Raw genomic sequence first — 20546 nt, 5'->3', positions numbered from 1 at the left:
CAGCACTGGTTTCTCTACCTAAAAAAGGATGTAACCCTGCTGGAAAGGGTGCAGAGGCGAGCTACAAAGCTAGTAAAAGGTATGGGAAATTTGAACTGCAAAGAACGCCTTAGAAAACTGAGCTTGTTCACCCTTGAGAAGAGAAGAATACGTGGAGATATGATAGAGACTTTTAGAATACTAAAAGGATTTGATAAAGTCCAGCAAGATGCAGCGTTATTCACGTTGTCAAATGGACGAGAGGTCATGGACTGAAATTGAGAGGCGACAGGCTCAAGACAGATGTCAGGAACTTCTGTTTCACACAGCGAGTGGTGGATGCTTGGAACGCTCTCCCGGAAGAAGTTGCGATGGAGACCTCCATTATAGGATTCAAGGGCAAGTTGGATGCATACCTCCTTGCAAATCACAGAGGGATACAGGTAAACAAGGTCTCATCTGGGAACACTTGGGTCTTCATTAGGAAGCACCTAGTTGGGCCTCCGCGTGTGCGGGTCACCGGACTGGATGGACCAAGGTTCTGATTCGGTGAAGGCATTTCTTATGTTCTTATGTTCTTAAAGCGATCCACAAAATAACAAAATAAAGACAAACCAAGGGGTCCTTTTACAAAGGCGCGGTAGCGGTTTAACGCACAGAATACCGCGCGTTAAACCGCCTGCCGCGCTAGTACTTAACACCTCCGTTGACGAGGCGTTAGGATTTTAGGCTGCTGTGGGGGTTAGCGCATGTCCGACGCGCTGTGGGGGTTAGCGCATGTCCGACGCGCTAACCCCCATAGCGCGCCTTGATAAAAGGAGCCCCAAATGTACATCAAACAAAAATGGAGGAATAAAACAGAGGAAAGCATTTCAGATTACGGGATCTTGAATACATTTCCTCAGGTTTCCATTGGTATGGGTTTTTATTGATGTTTTTATCGCTGTTTGTTAGTTTCCAAAATTATGATTGTATTTTATGAGTTTGTTCCAGTGTTCCTATTCATTTTTATATATACATTAATATTCTTTAACTTATATAGCCACATCAGATTTCTATTCCAATCAGCCCATCATGAATTTGATCATTAATAGCTAGAGTGGCTGATATATTGATATATTCTAATGAATTTATAGTTTTTACGTTTTTTGGTCCTGGTGGTTTGTACGCAATGGAATAAGGTTTACATATCTTAAGATGAATTTTATTTTAGGATAATTTGAGGGCTCCTTTTATTAAGCTGCGATAGCAGTTTTAGCGCGCGCTTAGGGCGTGCTGAATTGCCGCGCACTAGAGCCTAACGCCAGCAGTCATTGATCTGGCATTAGTTCTAGCCACATAGCGTGGTTTTAGCGCGCTAAAAACGCTATCGCAGCTTAGTTAAAGGAGCCCGTAATATGTATACGTTTTTTTAAGGGTTCCAAAGACCTTGGTATATAGGATGTACATTTTCTACTCTACTTCCACCATATGGTTACTTAAATTATAGTTTTATATCTCGTGTACTAGTTTATGGGTTACAAATTTTTTTTGTAATGTATAATTTTCTATCATGTATTAATATTTTATCTTTTTTTTAAATTAAAATTGGCATATTTATTCATCTACATATTTTATATCAGTGGTCTCAAACTCACGGCCCGGGGGCCACATGCGGCCCGCCAGGTACTATTTTGAGGCCCTCGGTATGTTTATCATAATCACAAAAGTAAAATAAAACAGTTTCTTGATCACATGTCTCTTTAGCTATAAATTACAATATTATTATTAAGACTTAGCCAAAAGGAAAGAGTTTTACCTCATGCAAAGTTGTCATTTCTTTAATAAGACATTAACTATTTTTTCTGCGGCCCTCCAAGTACAGACAAATCCAAAATGTGGCCCTGCAAAGGATTTGAGTTTGAGACCACTGTTTTATATGGTTTAGTTTATATATTTATGCACTTTTGGCAACATGATTTCAAAACTTCATCTTGATTATTGTTACTGTCTCTTACTGCATTTATATGTGATACATTTAGATTTAAATTAGTATGTTTATATAATTTTTTTATTGCAAGTTATTTATGTGTTTTATGAATTATTAACATCTTGTTTCATTTTTTTTTTATCATCATTCAAAGATCGCCACCATGATGTTTCTAGTTTTCATTTTTGATCTGATGTATTATGTTTTCAACCAATTTATGTGTGTATATACACTGTATATTTGTAGACTCCTGAGGCAGGCGAGTTTGGCCGAAACATGTACATGTCGAGTCATTGAGTTGTTGAATGAACCATCAGACGAGTTAAAGGACATTTGTATTTCTGTGTACATCATTCTGATTAGGAAAATTCCACTCTATTTTTCGCATCAGATATCATAACTCTCCCCCTCTCTAGAAAATTTCCCCCTTAAATTCCTTCTCCTCTTGTAATTTCTCCTAACGATTCAACTTTGTAACCAGTCTATTAAATTGTAATTCCCCTGAAAACGTCCAGTTTTCCTCTGATGTAATCTTCAAACTTCTACCTGTCTTACAATTCCTCCTCAAAGACTCAATTGTGTAACAAGCCCCCTAAATTGTAAATCTCCTGGAAATGTCCAGTTATCTTCTGATGTAATCCGCCTAGAACTGCAAGGTACAGGCGGAATAGAAGTCACTAATGTAATGTAATGTAACATCAACATATCAAACTTTATCAAGCTGGAGTTCTTACCTCATCTTGCGACATCACTACATCAACCCATAGGGACAAAGCAATGCCAGATTTTTTCCAGCGTTCAGTCTGTACATGTTGCATAAATGCATCGAAGAACAGTTGAGTTTTCAACTGTTTCCTGAACCATGTATGATTTTTACACAGTCTCGTAACTCCGGGAAGTGAGTTCCAGAGCTGTACTCCCACTACAGAAAATATCATCTCCCTCATTTTCTTGTGGTAGATCCTAGTTTCCTTATCATTTACAAGCCTCGTACAACCCTCAGATCGTAACCTACAATTAGGATAGTAAACTTTCCAAAGCTTTTGGAAATGTGTCGGAGCAGAAGAATATACCACCTGGTCAACCCTCCACTCAAGTGATCAAAACATCTCACATTCTTCTCATTTGTACAATTCTTAGAAATCTAATATAATAAAATGCTAGGCCGCGCATGCGCACTCTAAAGTCGTGTTCCCTGATCTGTCGCGGACATGAGAGTGCGCATGCGCGCTTAGTACGTCACCACAGCCTCCCTGCTCTCCACCTCGCGCTGCTGCAGTAACGGCCCCACACTCGCGACTCGCCAAAGAAGAGCGGCGGCCTTCCTTTCCTGCCTCTCCCACAGTGCGGTTCAGCGCTCGCGCAAACCCGGCTTTCCCCATCTTCCCGCGAGCCCCGGCCTCGGCACTGAGTGCGCATGCGCGCTAAGGCAAAGGCGGTGCGGAGCGGAGCCATGAAACGATAGCCACCATCGGGGGATCATAACCAGTGGCATAGTAAGGGGGCGGACCGCCCCGGGAACCATGTTAGGAAGGGTCTGCTGCTCCAGTGCAAAAATCTAAACTTTTTTTTACTGCCACATCGTGGCCCTGCCCCGCCCCAGGAGAGGGACCTGTCTCGCTCGCTACGGCATAAGCGAAACCGCCGAGGCTGAGCATTTTTAGTGGACTGGATGGGGGGAGGGAGGGGAGAGAGTGCGCAGTGGCTTTAAACTTTAAAATAAACTTTGGCCGGTAGTGCTGTTTTTCCGTGATGGAGGTCTGCGCGAGTTCTCCCGGAGCCTGGCCCACACCAAGACGCGCTCCTATGGCACTACGGCTAACAGGCGAAAAGAAAACAAAAGAAAATAAAGAAAACGTTGGCTCCCGCCGAAGTAGCAGAAGGTGGAGAAGGGGCGTGAGGAGCCAGAGAGGTGTATGTAAGTGTGTGTGTGCATGTGTATAGCAGAGGAGGAAGTGCAGCAGGAGCAAGGAGGTGGGGAGAGTGGATTTTCTCTACTTGGATGTCAGGCATCAAGAGGATTGGAGGGAGAGAGAGAAAGGGGGCTGCTTTATGAGGAGGGATGTGCTAAAAAAAAAAAAAAAGGCCAAGGAGAGAAAGAAATACGGACACACACATCAATTCTAGCACCCGTTAATGTAACGGGCTTAAATACTAGTATAGAATAATAGTGTAACACAGAATGCTTGTTCACCAAAAAATCACTTACAAAACAGTACTAAATAATTCTTCATGGTGAAATAGATTACAAGAATCTACAATATCACATCTAACCGTAGTTCATTAAAAAATGGCAGAACTTAGCTTTTGTTGCTCCAAAGCAATTTTCTTCTGCTTCTGTCAACTTTCCAACAGAAGCGCTCCTGTTTCACTCATACAATCGGCTGCATCAGGGGATCATATCCCTCTTTCACTAAACCGCAATAATGGTTAGCGCAGGGAGCATTGTTGAATGCTCCGTGCTGCTCCCGACACTCATAGGAACTCTGTGAACGTCGGAAGCAGCGCAGAGCAGTCAACGTGGCTCCCTGCAATAATAACTGCTGTTGCGGTTTAGTAAAGGGGGGTAATTTTTTTCCCAAAATACAACCCGCACATTCATAGTTTCATAGTTTATTAAAATGTTAAATATGAATAGGGAACAAACAACAAATAATAAACACAGACCTTCCAAGACTGACATACTTGGTTGGGGTTGTGACTTGAGAACAATAGGAAAAAAAGGAAGGAACTACAATTTATTAAGAAAAAGCACATAAAAGGGAGGAATAGTAGGGAGGATGTGACAGGTCAAGTGTTAATCATTTTTTTTTTTTTTCTAAAAACAATCCGCACATCTCAGGACCATTTTGAAGGAAGCTGAAGAGCCATGAGACCTGCAGGTTCTTTTTTAGCAAGAAAAAAAATTTATGGTCCTCCCTTTTATAAAGTCGGTAAAAGCTCCGACACTCATAGGAATTCCTAAGTGTGTTGGAGCCAGCGGCTGGCGATAAAACCCCCTAACGTGGCTTGATAAAAGGGGGCTGATGATAAGTGCTCTTAAAAACTGAGTTGAGATCTGGGAGCGGCATTATTGAGGTCTGTTTTTCTCCACTTTTTTGTGCGTTTGAATGGAATAGACGCTTGATCCAAAAACACTTAGCAAGCAAGATGTTTTGCATACAAAGTAAACATAAGAAACAGAAAAACAAGAAAAAAAATGTATGTGGGAGGGAGGTGAATAGCGCAAGATTGTAACCTAGCAACAATGCAAGAAATTGGAAAACAAAAGGGGGGAAGGTGAGGGGGAAAGAGGTTTTTTTTTGTTTTATTTTAATATATGGGGGGTGGGAGGTGTTCTTAAAATGGTTTGGGAATTTCTCTTTTTGCAATATTGCTTTGGGTTTTTGCCAGGTACTTGAGACCTGGGTTGGCTACTGTTGGAAACAGGATACCGGGCTTGATGGTCCTTTGGTCTGTCCCAGTTTGGCAGCTCTTATGTTCTTATGTGAGCCCAGTGGCGTACCTAGGGTATGTGGCACCCGGGGCCCATCATTTTTTGACACCCCCCCCCCATGTAAAAATTTTTTTTTTTTTTTTTTGCAATAACCATGAAATGGAATAAATGGTCAGAATAGAAACAGGCAGTGAAAATTTTCTTTTATTGAACCTCATATATGTAACCATTATTCCAAACATAACAAAACATAAATTATGTCTAAATTGTCATGACATTAGAAGTACATATGGAGTAGTTGCAGGCAGTGGCGTACTTAGGGTATGTGGCACCCAGGGCCCATCATTTTTTGACACCCCCCCCCATCTATATGAAAAATATGATTTTTAGTACCAATCTACATATCGCACCACAAGAGTGTACCTAGGAAAAGGCTGCATCTTAAACACTGCAGTGAGCACTAGAACACCAACACATACATTGTAAAACTAAACAAGCCAGATCCCGCACAGTCAATTGGTCCTGTAGTCAATGCCAACTGAAAACTATGTCTTTTTCATACACACAGAACAGAGATACACCCTCGCCCAAAATGGAATAATCACAAACTAAAAATAGAAATATGTAGACAAAAGTTAAACTGATCCGCCAAGAAACCAGACCCTGGATACAATGCAACACCACAAAAAACAGTAACACATGTCCTCTAATACAGTGCAAAATATAAAGACAGTAGATGTAAATTTGAAAAAAACTGATACATAACAATCACCACTTTATAAATTAACAAATAAAAATAAAACAAATAATGAGATATAAAAAAATACAATTTTATTGGACTAATCCCCGTAAGCTCGGTCCCCATCCCCGCAAACCACCTGATTCCATCCACACAAGCCTTGAATTGTTTATATTAAAGTATAAAAAGAAACAATATTCTGTACAATTGTCAATTTATAAATCAGCGTCTTCTCCCCACTCTCTTCCCCATTTCCCTTCAGCATCCTCAGCCCACTCTCTCTCCACTTTCCTTCAGCGCACGCACATAAAAACAAGCAAGTAATTTTATATCATTTTCATTCTATTCATTCATAGAAATTAAAGTCTAGATAATGCCAGTCACATAACAAAACATGATTTTACAAAAATAATTCCCTGCAGTCAAGCCTGCAAGGATTATTAGATGTCTTTCAGCAGTTCCCCTCCCTCCCTCCCCCTTACCTTTGTGGCCAAGTCAAAATGATCTACCAACAATAAAATTTTAAAAACACAAAGCACGCTGTACGCAGAGAAAATGTTAATTATCATTTATATTCCGCGGGTTTTCAAAGAGGTCAAGGCAGATGACTTTATGCAATGTCACCTCAGTAACAACTATACAAAAATAGACAAATATTCCCCCTCCCTTTTTACTAAACTGCGATAGCGGTTTTTAGCGTAGGGAGCTGCGCTGAATGCCCCACGCTGCTCTCGACGCTCATAGGCTCCCTGCGCTAAAAAACTCTATTGCGGTTTAGTAAAAGGGGGCCATAGTGCAAAATATAGACAGCAGATATAAATTTTCAAAACGGACACATTTTGATCACTAAGTTGAAAATAAAATCATTTTTCCTACTTTTTTGTCTGGTGATTTCATGAGTCTCTGGTCCTTCTTCTGATCCTTCTTCTTTCTCTCTCCCCCTGGCTCCCCTCTTTATTTCTGCCTTTCTTTCTCTCTCCTCCTGGCCCCCCTCTTTCTTTCTGCCTTTCTTTCTCTCCCCTTGGTCCCCCTCTTTCTTTCTGCCTTTCTTTCTCTCTCCCCCTGGCCCCCCCTCTTTATTTTTTCCTTTCTTTCTCTCTCCCCCTAGCCTGCACAAAGCCATCGTGCCGATTTCTCCACTTCCACGATTCTTTCCCTACCCTCACCCCCAAGCCAGCAGCCGATTTCTCCCTGCTCCTTCCCCGATGTCCTGAACTTCATCGGGCAGCAGCAGCATTCACAATTCACTGATGTTGCCCGCTTCAGGCCTTCCTCTCTGTCGGGTCCTGTCTTCATGAAAACTGGAAGTAGGCAGGACCCGGCAGAGAACAAGGCCTGAAGCCGGCAACAGCAGCGAATTGTAAACGCTGCTGCTGCCCGAAGAAGGTAATGGAGCACCGAGGCAGTCCGCTTCTCCCCCCTCCCAGCCGAACCCCCGCTGACCCTCCTATCTCCCCCCCCCGTGAACCTTTCCGACCTTCCCAGCGAGAGCAGCAAACCTCCTTCGCGGCTTTCTCCTTCCTCTGCCGCGTTACTGATGACGTCATCAGTGATGCGGCAGAGGGAGGATAAAGCCGACGCTACTGGAGGGAGGTTTGCTGCTTTCGCTGGGAGGGTCAGAAAGGTTCACTTGGGGGGGGGAGAGAGATAGGATGGTCAGCGGGGTTTCGGCTGGGAGGGGGGAGAAGCGGTCTGCCTTGGTGCTCCAAGGCCTGGCGCCATTACCTTTTTCGATAATGGCGCCGATGCTGCTTTCGCTGGGAGGGTAGGAGCGCGATAGGGACCGGGCCAGCTGTGCACCCCCCCCTAAGGCGGCACCCGGGATGGACCTCCCCCTCGCCCCCCTTGGTACGCTACTGCCCTGGGGAAACAGCCTGCAACAAGATCGCGCGATGCCAGAGATTTTTGCCTGCTTCGGCTGTTTCCTCCGCCGCGGTCCCGCCCCTCCTCTGACATCAGAGGAGGGGCAGGACCGTGGCGGAGGAAACAGTCGAAGCAGGCAAAGATCTCTGGCATCGCGATCTTGCTGCAGGCTGTTTCCAGACGCGACACCCGGCGCAGGGGGGGGTAACTGGACCGGACCGGGAGCACCCCCTCAGGGCTTGGTACCCGGGGCGGACCGGCCCCCCCGCCCCCCCCGCCCCCCCCTTGGTACGCCACTGTGTGAGCCAAATATAGGACAATCAAGCCATTGTGACATCACTGCTGAGGTTGGCTCTTAGGCATTGGTGGAATGAGGCATTATGACATCACAATCTCAGCTCTGGAATGTTGCTTTCATTGGGGTTCTGGAATCTTTTGTTACTATTTTGGATGCCAGAATCTTACTATTCTTTAGTATTCTGAATGGAATATTGCTACTCCTTGGATTGGCTCTTAGGCACTGGTGGAATGAGGCATTATGACATCACAATCTCAGCTCTGGAATGTTGCTACTCTTTGGGTTTCTGCCAGGTACTTGGGACCTGGGTTGGCCACGGTTGGAAACAGGATACTAGGCTTGATGAACCTTCGGCCAATTCTTATGTTCCTATCCACATGCTATTAGAAAGGCAGCCCCCCCAAAATGATGCTGGCTGCCCCTTAGCAATGTGCCACTATGCATCACTAGAAGGCAGGCAGCATTCTTTTGAATAATGGTTCTGTGGGGGTACGAGTGCTTGGGTATCATTGCTGCCCCTTGCTAGACTTCCCGAGTCTCTTTCATAAGTCTTGTTGGAGGAGGGCAACAATTGGAAGAAGGAGTGAGGTTCAAGAAGAGGCTCCAGTTTCTGAGCATTAAGGGTCAGGGCATACAAGGCAGAATTTTTATTCCCTGATGGTGATAGGAGGCTGGGGAAGATAGGGTTGTTACCATATCTTTTGGCTCCTCCCCGGTCCTGCTCCTGGACTGCTCTGGCATTGCCCCGATTGTGCCAGTACGGTGAGAACTGATATTCAGTGGCACTGTCCAGTGAGGTGGTGCTGAATAATCTTGAGATAATCTGCTCATCGTGGTTTTAAGCGGACAGAAGTTTCTCCTTCACACTCTGGAATGCACTCGCTGAAAGGCTTTGCTTAACACAAGACTATCTCTGCTTCAAGAAGCAGGTGAAAGCTCGGCTTTTCACCCAGGCCTTTAATGGAAGACGTAACTAACTTGCTAGTCACAGGTGTTGATGCCCCTGTACAGGTCATTGGTAAGGCCCCACTTGGAGTATTGTGTTCAGTTTTAGAGACTGTATCTGGCGAAGGACGTAAGAAGACTTGAAGCGGTCCAGAGGAGGGCGACGAAAATGATAGGAGGATTGCGCCAAAAGACGTATGAGGAGAGTCTGGAAGCCCTAAATATGTATACCCTAAAGGAAAGGAGAGACAGGGGAGATATGATTCAGACGTTCAAATACTTGAAGGGTATTAACGTAGAACATAATCTTTTCCAGAGAAAGGAAAATGATAAAACCAGAGGACATAATTTGAGGTTGAGGGGTGGTAGATTCAAAGGCAATGCTAGGAATTTCTACTTTATGGAGAGGGTGGTGGATGCCTGGAATGCGCTCCCGAGAGAGGTGATGGAGAGGAAAATGGTGACGGAGTTCAAAGAAGCGTGGGATGAACACAGAGGATCTAGAATCAGAAAATAATAGCAAATATTGAAGAACTAAGGCCAGTACTGGGCAGATTTGCACGGTCTGTATATGGCCGTTTGGGGGAGGATGGGCTGGGGAGGGCTTCAATGGCTGTAGATGGACTGGAGTAGGTTTTAACGGAGATTTTGGCAGTTGGAACCCAAGCACAGTACCGGGTAGAACTTTGCATTCTTGCCCAGAAATAGCTAAGAAGAAAATATTTAAAAAATTTAAATTGAATCAGGTTGGGCAGACTGGATGGACCATTCGGGTCTTTATCTGCTGTCATCTACTATGTTACAAGGAGTGACCCTTGGCTGCAGGACATGTTTATCCACTTCAACCATAGACAAGATCATTTTCAAACACTAGTCTGACCTCATGTGCTACTTTCTTCAAATTAGTCCCTTTTTTCCTTACCTCTTCTAACTGTCTCTTCAATCTATATTCTCCTTCTTTGCTTACACCCAAACTGTCTATTAAAATGTTCTTTGGGTTCCTCTTTGTTGCTCTGCTATACCTGTGCCATTCATATACCTATTTGTGGAGAGTGTATTTTCTTGTGTATATACTGCCTCTGTATTTGCGCTTTTGATATTATTGTTGTTCCTGTTACCCGGTTGTACCCTTTCGAATAAAAATCATTCAAAAAAAAAAAAATGTTTTGAAACTATTGTAACATTGTGTTGACATTGTAATGTCAGACTCTTAAACGGGCCTCGACTTTACAACAGCTGGAGATACGAACTTTGATTTTAAATTCAGCCAGCGACTCAGAACAGAGAAGAAACGGAAAACTCTGTCGGGTATTTTTAAGGCACACCACAGCGAAAAAAAACCCCAGCTAAGTGATTTTTCCATGAGATATTGTAATGTTGGTAAATAAGTGAGTAGGAAGTTGATTTCTTTCTTTGAAATTTTCATATATATAATAAGAGATCTCCTAAGATTCATATAAACTTACATTTCAATTCTTTTGCAAAGAGAAAAAAAGATGGTGTCATGGTGGACCCGTATAAATTCCGCCTTACAGCGTCAGGTGTGTGGTACCACTGGGATACTTTACCTTGGGGTAATAAAAAGCCCGAGAGCTGGTCTCGATGGGTGGCTCTAACGCGGAGCTGGGAGGCCCGCGGAGCCGCCTGTTGGGAAAGCTTAAGGGGGGGGGGGTGGAAAGGGGGAGTTTAGGTAGATAGGGAAATAGGAGGTCGTTCTCGTCGGGGGAGCGTCTTCGGATAGGTGGAGTCGCAGCCGCAGGGTTGGGTGGGAAGAAGATAAATAGGAGGGCTCTCGGAGGACTCTAACGGTTTCCGGTCCTCTGAGGCAGATTTCCCGCCCTCCCGCCCGCTGGTTCGAGGGAGTGTGGGGTTTGTTTGTTTTGGTTGGCGGTATCCCGAGCTACTGGCGGTTGGGCTCATCATGGGATGAGCGGTAGGCCGGCTGGGAGCTGTGCCTGGTGGGTCGGTTGACCCTGGACAATGGGGCTTGTGGGGACATGCCACCCCTCGGACCCTTGCTTAGATGGCAGGGTCGGGGGCCATTTACATCTAAGCTGGTAGCTCGGGATCTGGGTCACAATGGTGATACCATTGTGAAGGGTTTAATTGGCTAAGATGTTATTAATGCGTTTTTTGTATATGTTATAATATGTTAAATGTTTTGTTAATATATTTATTCTACAATAAACAGGGCTGTGGCCAGGTTTTTTCCACACTGGTTTGGTGTCTTCTTGGGGTTGGTTAAGGGTATGAAGGATAGTTATAAATGTAAGCGTAGAGATCGGGCCGCTCCAGGTTCCGCTGTTAGTTCCCACGACTGAAATTCTCTTTGATAATTTAATCGAACACTTTTGAACATTGGCGTTTGTTATATATTTTACAAAGAGACTCTTGTAGACGAGGTTTTCTACTTATTTGAGATGTAATATAACCTACTAAGCCATACTTTGTATTGCCATCTGAATATTTGATTGACTGCTGTAATTGTAAACCGAGTGGAGCCTTCTGAGAATGATGACTCGGTATACAAACATAAGAACATAAGAATAGCCTCACTGGGTCAGACCAATGGTCCATCAGGCCCAGTAGCCCGTTCTCACGGTGGCCAATCCAGGTCCCTAGTACCTGGCCAAAACCCAAGGAGTAGCAACATTCCAGCATCTCAAAGAATAGCAAGATTCCGGAACCCCAATGAGAGCAACATTCCAGAGCTGAGATTGTGATGTCATAATGCTTCAGAGCCAACCTCAGCAGTGATGTCACAATGGCTTGATTGTCCTATACTTGGCTCACGTAAGAACATAAGAATAGCCATACTGGGTTATAACAATGGTCCATCAAACCCAGTAGCCCATTCTCACAGTGGCCAATCCAGGTCACTAGTAAAAGGCCAAAACCCAAGGAGTAGCAACATTCCAGGGCTGAGCTTGTAATGTCATAATGCCTCAGAGCCAACCTCAGCAGTGATGTCACAATGGCTTAATTGTCCTATACTTGGCACACATAAGAGCATAAGAACAGCCATACTGGGTCAGACCAATGGTTCATCAAGCCCAGTAGCCTGTTCTCAAAGTGGCTGATCCAGGTCACTAGTACCTGGCCAAAACCCAAGGAGTAGCAACATTCCATACAGAACCTCAAAAAATAGAAAGATTCCGGAATCCCAAAGAGTAACAATATTCCATCCTACCAATCCAAGGCAAGCAGTGGCTTCTCCCATGTCTTTCTCAATAACAGACTATGGACTTTTCCTCCAGGAACTTGTCCAAACCTTTCTTTAAAACCAGCTACACTATCCGCTCTTACTACAACCTCTGGCAATGCATTCCAGGTATTCTAAGTATTTTCCCTATCTGTCCTACAATATAACTATGGTACCGTGGCGGGGACAACAGAGGGTTAGGTACAGGGTCAATTTTAGATATGTTGGGGACCAGGGCAGAAATTAAGGAGGAGAACCCTGATCCCCTCTGCACACTCCCCCTGATTAGGGTTACCATTTTTTGGGCCCCAAAAATCTGGACACATGGCCCCACCCCATCCCCACCCCATCGCCTCATTCCAACCCATCCCCTCCCAATTCAGCCTCCCACAAACCTCCTCTCTTCTTCCCCAACAAGCCATTCCCCCTCGTTTGCATGCACAGATCGGATTGGGAGTAAGGTTAGTGAATCGGGCCGGGGTCGCAAAGTGATCGGGACACGATCGGTGTCCTTAGTGAATCTAGCCCTAAGATCTAATGGTGTCTTATTTACCTCTGACCTGGCCCACCCCCTCTGATGTAATGTCATGGGCGGGCCAAGTCAGAGGGAAAAGCTGGCTGCAGGCTGCCTTTGAGTATGGCTGCTGCTGGTGCTGCAGGGTCAAATGTAACAGGAAGAAAAAAAAAATTTAATGCACTTGCAGAGAAATCGGTGAGGAAATACTAGGAGCTGCTCAGAGGCTTGGCCCATGCACAGAGCCTGTGAGCTGCGGGGAGATCAGAGAGATGAGAGATAGATAGTCTACAGCAGGAAGCTTGTGGGGAAGCAGCTCTATCATTATAGGCCTGAGAGATCCACAACTCCATAGAGAAAACTCTCCAAGTCTCAAGCGACTAGGAGGGTTTTCCGCCCACAGATTGGTGGATTTCTCTTTAAGGCATTGTATGTGCTCTTGCTTTTATCCACATTAATGCCTTCTAACTTTCAGCTCTAGTATTTTAGGACCCCTGAGGAAGGCAGCTACAGCCGAAACATTGGGTCCGCACCGTCGACATTTCATGTGGATTATTGTATGGGCCCGAACCCTTGATATCTTAATATGGATTACTGCATCTGTTTTATTTGTTGGATCGAACAAACTCCTGCCTCAGGAACATCTATTCCGCGGTGTTATTTTGGTTTTGGTTTCTCCTTTGTGCAGTAGAACTGGTGGGTCGTTTCTGGTTTTTGACCACAGCGCTGGCAGTCAGACCTGAGAGCCGTACAAAAGGTTTTTTGGGGGGAAATGCTGAATTTGAACTGAGAATTAAAAGTCAAAGAGACAATAAACAAAGGGCTTGGATATCTGAATAGCATGCAAACACTGTTGAATTAACTACACAAATAAGCAGTAGTAGTGGTGAGTATTGAAAGTGTTGAAAGCTATTCCTGACAATTTGTTTTACGGTTAGGCCTATATACATTCTCGTAGCCTTGTTCTCAGAAGTTGTTGTTGGGGGTTTTTTTCCCCCTGGGGAGCGAAGAGGGTGAATCTACCCACCAACATTTCTTTTCCCCAAGTGAACTGAGCGCTGATCGAGAGAAGGACCAATGGAGACCCGCCTTCGGGGGACGCCAGCCAGGTCAAGCCCCGGACCCAGAGCTACCCTGAAGGGGGCGCTACATAAACATGATTTTTGTAAATGCGTTTTTCTAGAGACTGATCCCTCATGATTGTTTTCTGCCGAACAATTTTCATACGATTCCTTGTATAAGCCTGGTGTGGCTTTCAGTCTTTTATAGTCGATCTTCTGAGGAATATTTGGTCATGTTTGTTTGATTTTATTTGTTTTACTGAATTATGGCCCTCTTCTATCGAACTGCGATAGCGGTTTTTAGCGCAGGGAGCCACGCTGAATGGCCCGCGCCGCTCCCAACGCTCATAGGAACTCAGTGAGCGTCAGGAGCGGCGGGGGCCGTTCAGCGCGGCTCCCCGCGCTAAAAACTGCTATCGCAGTTTGATAGAAGAGGGCCTATGTATGTAAAGATATGTAAACCGTTTAGGTTTAAACGGTATGGAAATTTTTCAAACAAATTACCTCTAAATCTTGAATACGGCATACTAAAGATTCAGTTCTTCAGTGGCTCCGATACAACAGGAAAATGAGCAGAAGAGAGGCAAAGGTGAGCAAACCCAAGGCTAATAGGGAGAGATCGCTGTGCAACCTAGCTTTAAGTTGCAAAAACAACATTGATAAAAATGCAAAAGCTCTTACCGAGGGCCAGGAAAGAGAACACCCATTGAACCACTGCGGCTGTCTGAAGCCTCCTTTTCAGAGGAATGGAGAGAGGAGCAAATTCAATCGGCATCTTGGATGAAGGGGCCAAGAGACCAGATAGAGGCAGAATGAGTCTAAAGTCTTCTTGCTGGCTGGCACACAGACAGAGAATATGTTGCAATGTGTACAATGATTGGAACAGCTAGGAAGTAAAACCCAGCCCTGTTCTCAAGCAGGAAAACCAGAGAGCGTTTCCTCACAGAAACCTTGTGGTTGAAGTCCAGCCAGGGCCACGCCGGTCACAGAAAAAAAAAGTTTGCAAATGCTTCCGATAACTCTGCATGGTCACGCTGATTGAATAGTGGTACATTTCTGCCGTTTGGGGTGTCAGGTGACCAATTCCAAACACACAGTGGCCTTTTACTTCCAGGGACTTAGATTTAAATGGCTTTGCACAGCAAGAAATGCCTGCCCACAGAAACCGATGCACATCTCTCAGAAGTACACAGCTGACATCAGCTTGTATCAGTTATAAGACTCTATGACGTTACAGGGAAGTACTCTTAAAACCAATAGGAGGAAATTCTTTTTCACTCAGAGACTAGTTAAGCTCTGGAACACGTTGCCAGAGGTTGTGGTAAGAGCGGTTAACCTAGCTGGTTTTTGGACAAGTTCCTGGAGGAAAAGTCCATAGTCTGCTATTGAGAAAGACATGGGGGAAGCCACTGCTTGCCCTGGATCAGTAGCATGGAATGGTGCTAGTATTTGGGATTCTAGAATCTTGTTACTCTCTGGGGTTCCGGAATCTTGCTATTCTTTGAGATTCTGTATGGATTGTTGCTACTCCTTGGGTATAGGGAATTCAAGCCATTGTAACATCACTGCTGAGGTTGGCTCTGTGGAATGAGGCATTATGATATCACAATCTCAGCTCTGGAGTGTTGCTTTCATTGGGGTTCCGGAATCTTGCTCTTCTTTGAGATGCTGGAATGTTGCTACTTCTTGGGTTTTGTCCAGGTACTAGGGACCTGGATTGGCCACCGTGAGAACGGGCTACTGGGCTTGATCAGACCCAGTAAGGCAATTCTTCTGTTCTTATTTGGAAATGCCTCATGTTGAAACATATCAGACTTTCAGGTAATGAACGTGGATTTCTTGAAAGAACTCTATCTTTCCAAGCTGGCAAATGGGGTAAAACGTTATGTGGTTTGATTGCGGCTTCTAATTCCTACCAAACTTTTAGGAAAAATGTTGAAATGTATCTTTTTGATAAATTTGTCTGATGTCATCACGAATTTTAATGCTATTGCTGTACTATCGCTGTATTGTCCAGCTTTTCATTATAGTTTGCGGACTCACTCATTTGCGGTATTCTCCGACCGCCTCTCCCTATACTAAAGTCGGGCTACTCCAATCAGGAGCTGCGTGCCAAAGCCGCTCCTGATTGGTGTAGCCTCACTTTAGCAACAGGAAGAAGCAGTCGGAGCAGACCGCGAGTGATTTTCTTCACTCGCCCGGCGCTCCAACTGCCCTTGCCTGCCTCTCCTGCCTTTTGACAGGCAAAAAACTGTATTCACTGATTTTTTTTTTTTTTTAATTCACGGGAATATCCACATAGAACTGAGAGGTACTGAGGCATTAAAATAAAATGTATTATTATTATTATACGACAAAAGCCTCGTGTAAAATTAGGTTACACCTAAAAGTACGCACAGTGCAAGATCATATTTTTAGAGTAGGCGTGCTCACAGGAGGAATTGGGGTGGAGCTTAGGTGCATTTTTTTTAAATAGGGGGCATATTTGTGTACTTTCCAAGCTAACAGTTATGCCTGCCCCGAGCAGGGACACATGTCCACACCTTCGATGTGGCTGCAGTTTCTGAAGGATCGGTCCTGAGGTCAACAGATTCAAATGTAGCATGGGAGCACACTTGTCCTTATTTTCAGAAATAGGGGTACATCTCTGTTAACTGGGGGCTCCTTTTACTAAGGTGCGCTAGAGTTTTTAGCGCACGTAGGAAATTACCGCGTGCTACGCTTCTAGAACCAACGCCAGCTCAATGCTGGCGTTAAGGTCAAGCGCTCGCGGCAATGCAGCTCGTTACAGCCCTAGCGCACCTTCGTAAAAGAAGCCCTCGGTGTCAGTGTTAATTATGCCTGGTATAATTTGTATTATTTTTATTTTATCGGTGCCAAGGAAGACCTGGATTGTTCTTATGCCTCGTATTACTTCCTCTATTCACGTTCTACTCTCTGTTTTTGAGATGAGTACATATCAGCTGACGTTCAGCATCCAGAAACGGCGCTGACTAGTTTGCATTGCTTGTAACCAGCTAAATGTTAATATTCAGTGCGAGAAAACTGGTTATCGCCATTGAATATTTGCAGTTAGTGGCTAAAAGTAGAGAGTTGCACGGGGACAGAAATCCCACCCATCCCCACCCGTCCCCGCCAGGATCCTCTCCGTCCCCACCCGTCCCCGCCAGGATCCTCTCCGTCCCCACCCGTCCCCGCCAGGATCCTCTCCGTCCCCACCTGTCCCCCGTCAGGATCCTCTCCGTCCCCACCCATCCCCGCAAGGAATTACCTCCATCCCCGCCCGTCCCCATAAAAAGCAGCAATTACTTCTGACAGGATCATCAATTCCACAGTTTCTTTTGTGTTTGCGGCTGCTGTTTTCCTTGTGGAATCTCTTTGGTGGAACCCTTTTTTTGTTTTATGTTCAGGTAATTAACTTATAAACCCCCTCTTCTACTAAGGCTGACGTGTCCATTATATTATATGGACGAACCCTGCTTCCAAAGCCTTCCATCCCCGTGGGAGTCTCGTGGGCCAGAGGGGGGTCCCCGTGGGAGTCCCGTGGGCCAGAGGGGGGTCCCCGCGGGTTAGGGGGGATTCCTGCGGGACCCCCACGGGACCTGCGGGATTCCTGCGATCCCCGTTCCGGTGCATACCTCTAGCTAAAAGTTAACCAACTATATTACACAATTTTCAGTGCTGATTGGCCACGTTTAGCAGCCAAATTGGGCCACGCAAAATAGTGACTAGCACTGCATATGACTTAACCAGTTAAGTTTACGCTGGCCAAAAATAAATTGGATATTCAATGCTGCTCACCGGAAACAGCCCAGGTCACCGCTGATCGTGGGAATTAGGCGGCTTTCCTCCCACGATGATCTTTGTAAACTCTGAACATTTTGTCCTTCAAGTGCCTGAATGTAAACCACTTAGGATATAAGTGGTATATTACATTACATTAATGACTTCTATTCCGCCTGTACCTTGCAGTTCTAGGCGGATTACATCAAAAAGATAGCTGGACATTTCCAGGAAGAGGAATACCATTAAAGGCGTTGGGGCCTAATACAATTTTGAAGAGAGGATACTAAGTGGGAGAAAGAGGGGAAAAGAATGGGGGGTTAGGACATCAGGATTAATTTTTTGAATAGTAGGGTTTTGATTTCTTTTCGGAAAGCTTCGAGGTCTGTTGTTGCTGTCGGCAGGTTGGTGATGGAGGGGTCCAGTTTTGCTGTATGTGTTGCTAGTAGGTTGTCATACATCTTTTTGCCCTTAGTTCCTATGAAAGGGGGGTAGGAGAAAGGGGACCGGGTTCTCCTCTGTCTGGACGAGAGGTTCCTGTTTAGGCGGTTGTATAGGTGGGTGGGTGCCGTTCCGTTAAATGTTTTAATGTATATAAATAATTAAGTAAATAAAAAAAGATTCCAACCCAAAAAACACTCAACCAGCAATTCCAAAGGATTGCTTCTTGGGTCCGATCCTATTTAATATCTTCGTAAGGGACCTGGCTTAAGGGCTTTGAGGGAAAATTGCATTATTCGCCAATGACGCCAAACTATGCAACATAGTAGGCAAAAGCACATTGCCCGACTGCATGACACAGGACCTACTCTTACTGGAACATTGGTCCTCAACTTGGCAACTAAGTTTTAATGCCAAAAAGTGTAAGGTCATGCACCTTGGCAACAGAAATCCATGCAGAATTTACACCCTAAATGGTGAGACCTTTGCAAGAACTACAGCAGAACGGGACAGGTAGGGGAGGGACATTAAGGTGGGCAGACTAGATGGGCCGTGGGCCCTTATCTGCCGTCTATTTCTATGTTTTCTATGTTTCTATGACTTGGGAGTAATCATTAGCGAAAACAGGAAGTCTGCCAATCAAGTGGAGAAAGCTTCATCCAAGGCTAGACAAATGATGGGTTGTATCCGAAGAAGCTTCGTCAGCCGGAAGACCGAAGTTATAATGCCGTTGTACAGATTCATGGTGAGACCTCATCTGGAATATTGTGTACAATTCTGGAGACCACATTATCAAAAAGATGTGCAGAGAATGGAGTCGGTTCAGCGAATGGCCACCAGGATGGTCTCAGGACTCAAGGATCTCCCGTATGAGGAAAGGCTGAGTAAGTTGCAGCTATACTCACTCGAGGAGCGTAGAGAGAGGGGAGACATGATTGAGACGTTCAAATATGTCACGGGCCGTATTGAGGTAGAAGAGGATATCTTTATTCTTAAAGAACCTACGGCGACAAGAGGACATCCGTTGAAACTCAGGGGTGGGAGATTTCATAGTGACCCCAGGAAGTATTTCTTCACCGAAAGGGTGGTTGTTCATTGGAATAGTCTTCCACTGCAGGTAATTGAGGCCAGCAGCACGCTGGACTTCAAGAGAAAATGGGATAAGCATGTGGGATCACTTGAGGGAAGAATTTAGGGGGTGGGTCATTGGAGTGGGTAGACTTGTTGGGCCGTGGCCCTTTTCTGCCGTCATCTTCTATGTTTCTATGTTTCTAAGAACATAAGTACTGCCATCTCCGGATCAGACCTTAGGTCCATCAAGTCCGGCGATCCGCACACACGGAGGCCCAGCCAGGTATACACCTGGCGTAATTTTAGTCACCCATATCCCTCTATGCTTCTCATAAGGAGATGCGCATCTAGTTTACCCTTAAATCCTAGAACGGTGGATTCCGCAATAACCTTCTCTGGGAGAGCATTCCAGGTGTCCACCACTCGCTGCGTGAAACAGAACTTCCTGATATTGTGGCCACCAGTATTACCCAGAGCAGGGCTCTGTAGGAAATTTGATGGCTACAAACAATAATGCAATCGCGTGTGACCCGGCCTGGAGTCACCCTGCAGGACTGGAGTTTATAGCAGCAATGAAAAATTCAATCAAACACAAATAAAGTTCCAACAAATGTGGCTTGTCAGGATAAAGTTCTTTTTACTTAATTCCTTAAGGCAGGTAAGTACTTTTTCAGACTTTATAACCTCAGTCAGGTTTCCACACAGCCTTAATAACAAAAACCAAAAAAAACAAACTGCCAAAAGAGAAAAAGGCAGGAAAATAAAGCCGCTCACAATACAGTGCAACTTTCTTTCTGTGTTTCTTAAGTCCCACTTATCCCTGAGACTTCAGCTCAATACCGAGCTTACTCTGTCTGCTGAAAAGCAGGCCTTTCATTTCATCAAAAAAATACAGTTCAGCATTCAAGTTTTCCTTAATTTATAGTCCTTGCAGCAAATGAAGGAAAGCCTCTGGCAATCAAAATATGGTTGCCAGGAAAAGGAGAGAGTCATAGGTTTTGCCAAAAACAAAGGCCTTCAGAAAAGGCTTTCAAATTCCCTCCCAGAATGGAAGCAAAACCTCTCCCCACTCTCTCAAAGCTTTCTCACAAAAACAAGCATTCAAAAACAAAATACACAGCACACAAACAGGTCCCAAAACACACTCACAGTTTGTGGCTCAAAGTCAAGTTCAGCTGCATAGGTTCAGGCAAATTACTCTCACAGCCAGCACAAGACTCTTGGAAGTCCATAGGTTCTTCAAAC

At 44.9% G+C, this 20546-nt stretch overlaps 1 protein-coding gene across 2 annotated transcripts in view; it reads right to left on the bottom strand.

Annotated features, from left to right (window-relative positions):
• MOGAT2 (monoacylglycerol O-acyltransferase 2) overlaps positions 1 to 20546 on the bottom strand; it is an 88026-nt gene extending 67480 nt beyond the window's left edge. Inside the window, exon 1 of one of the 2 annotated variants that reach the window (XM_033949124.1) lies at positions 20451 to 20546. Coding sequence is in view for 1 of the 2 variants with exons in the window: in XM_033949123.1 (XP_033805014.1) it covers positions 14688 to 14781 (94 nt within the window). In the remaining variant the exon portion in view is untranslated. Of the gene's footprint in view, positions 1 to 14687; positions 14802 to 20450 lie in introns of those variants that run through there. The other variant, XM_033949123.1, reaches the window with a different exon arrangement.

Source organism: Geotrypetes seraphini, chromosome 6 (genome assembly GCF_902459505.1).
Source record: "Geotrypetes seraphini chromosome 6, aGeoSer1.1, whole genome shotgun sequence".
Classification (NCBI taxonomy): Eukaryota; Metazoa; Chordata; class Amphibia; order Gymnophiona; family Dermophiidae; genus Geotrypetes; species Geotrypetes seraphini.
Note: the sequence above shows the minus strand (reverse complement) of the source record. Positions and strands in the feature narration are given on the sequence as shown.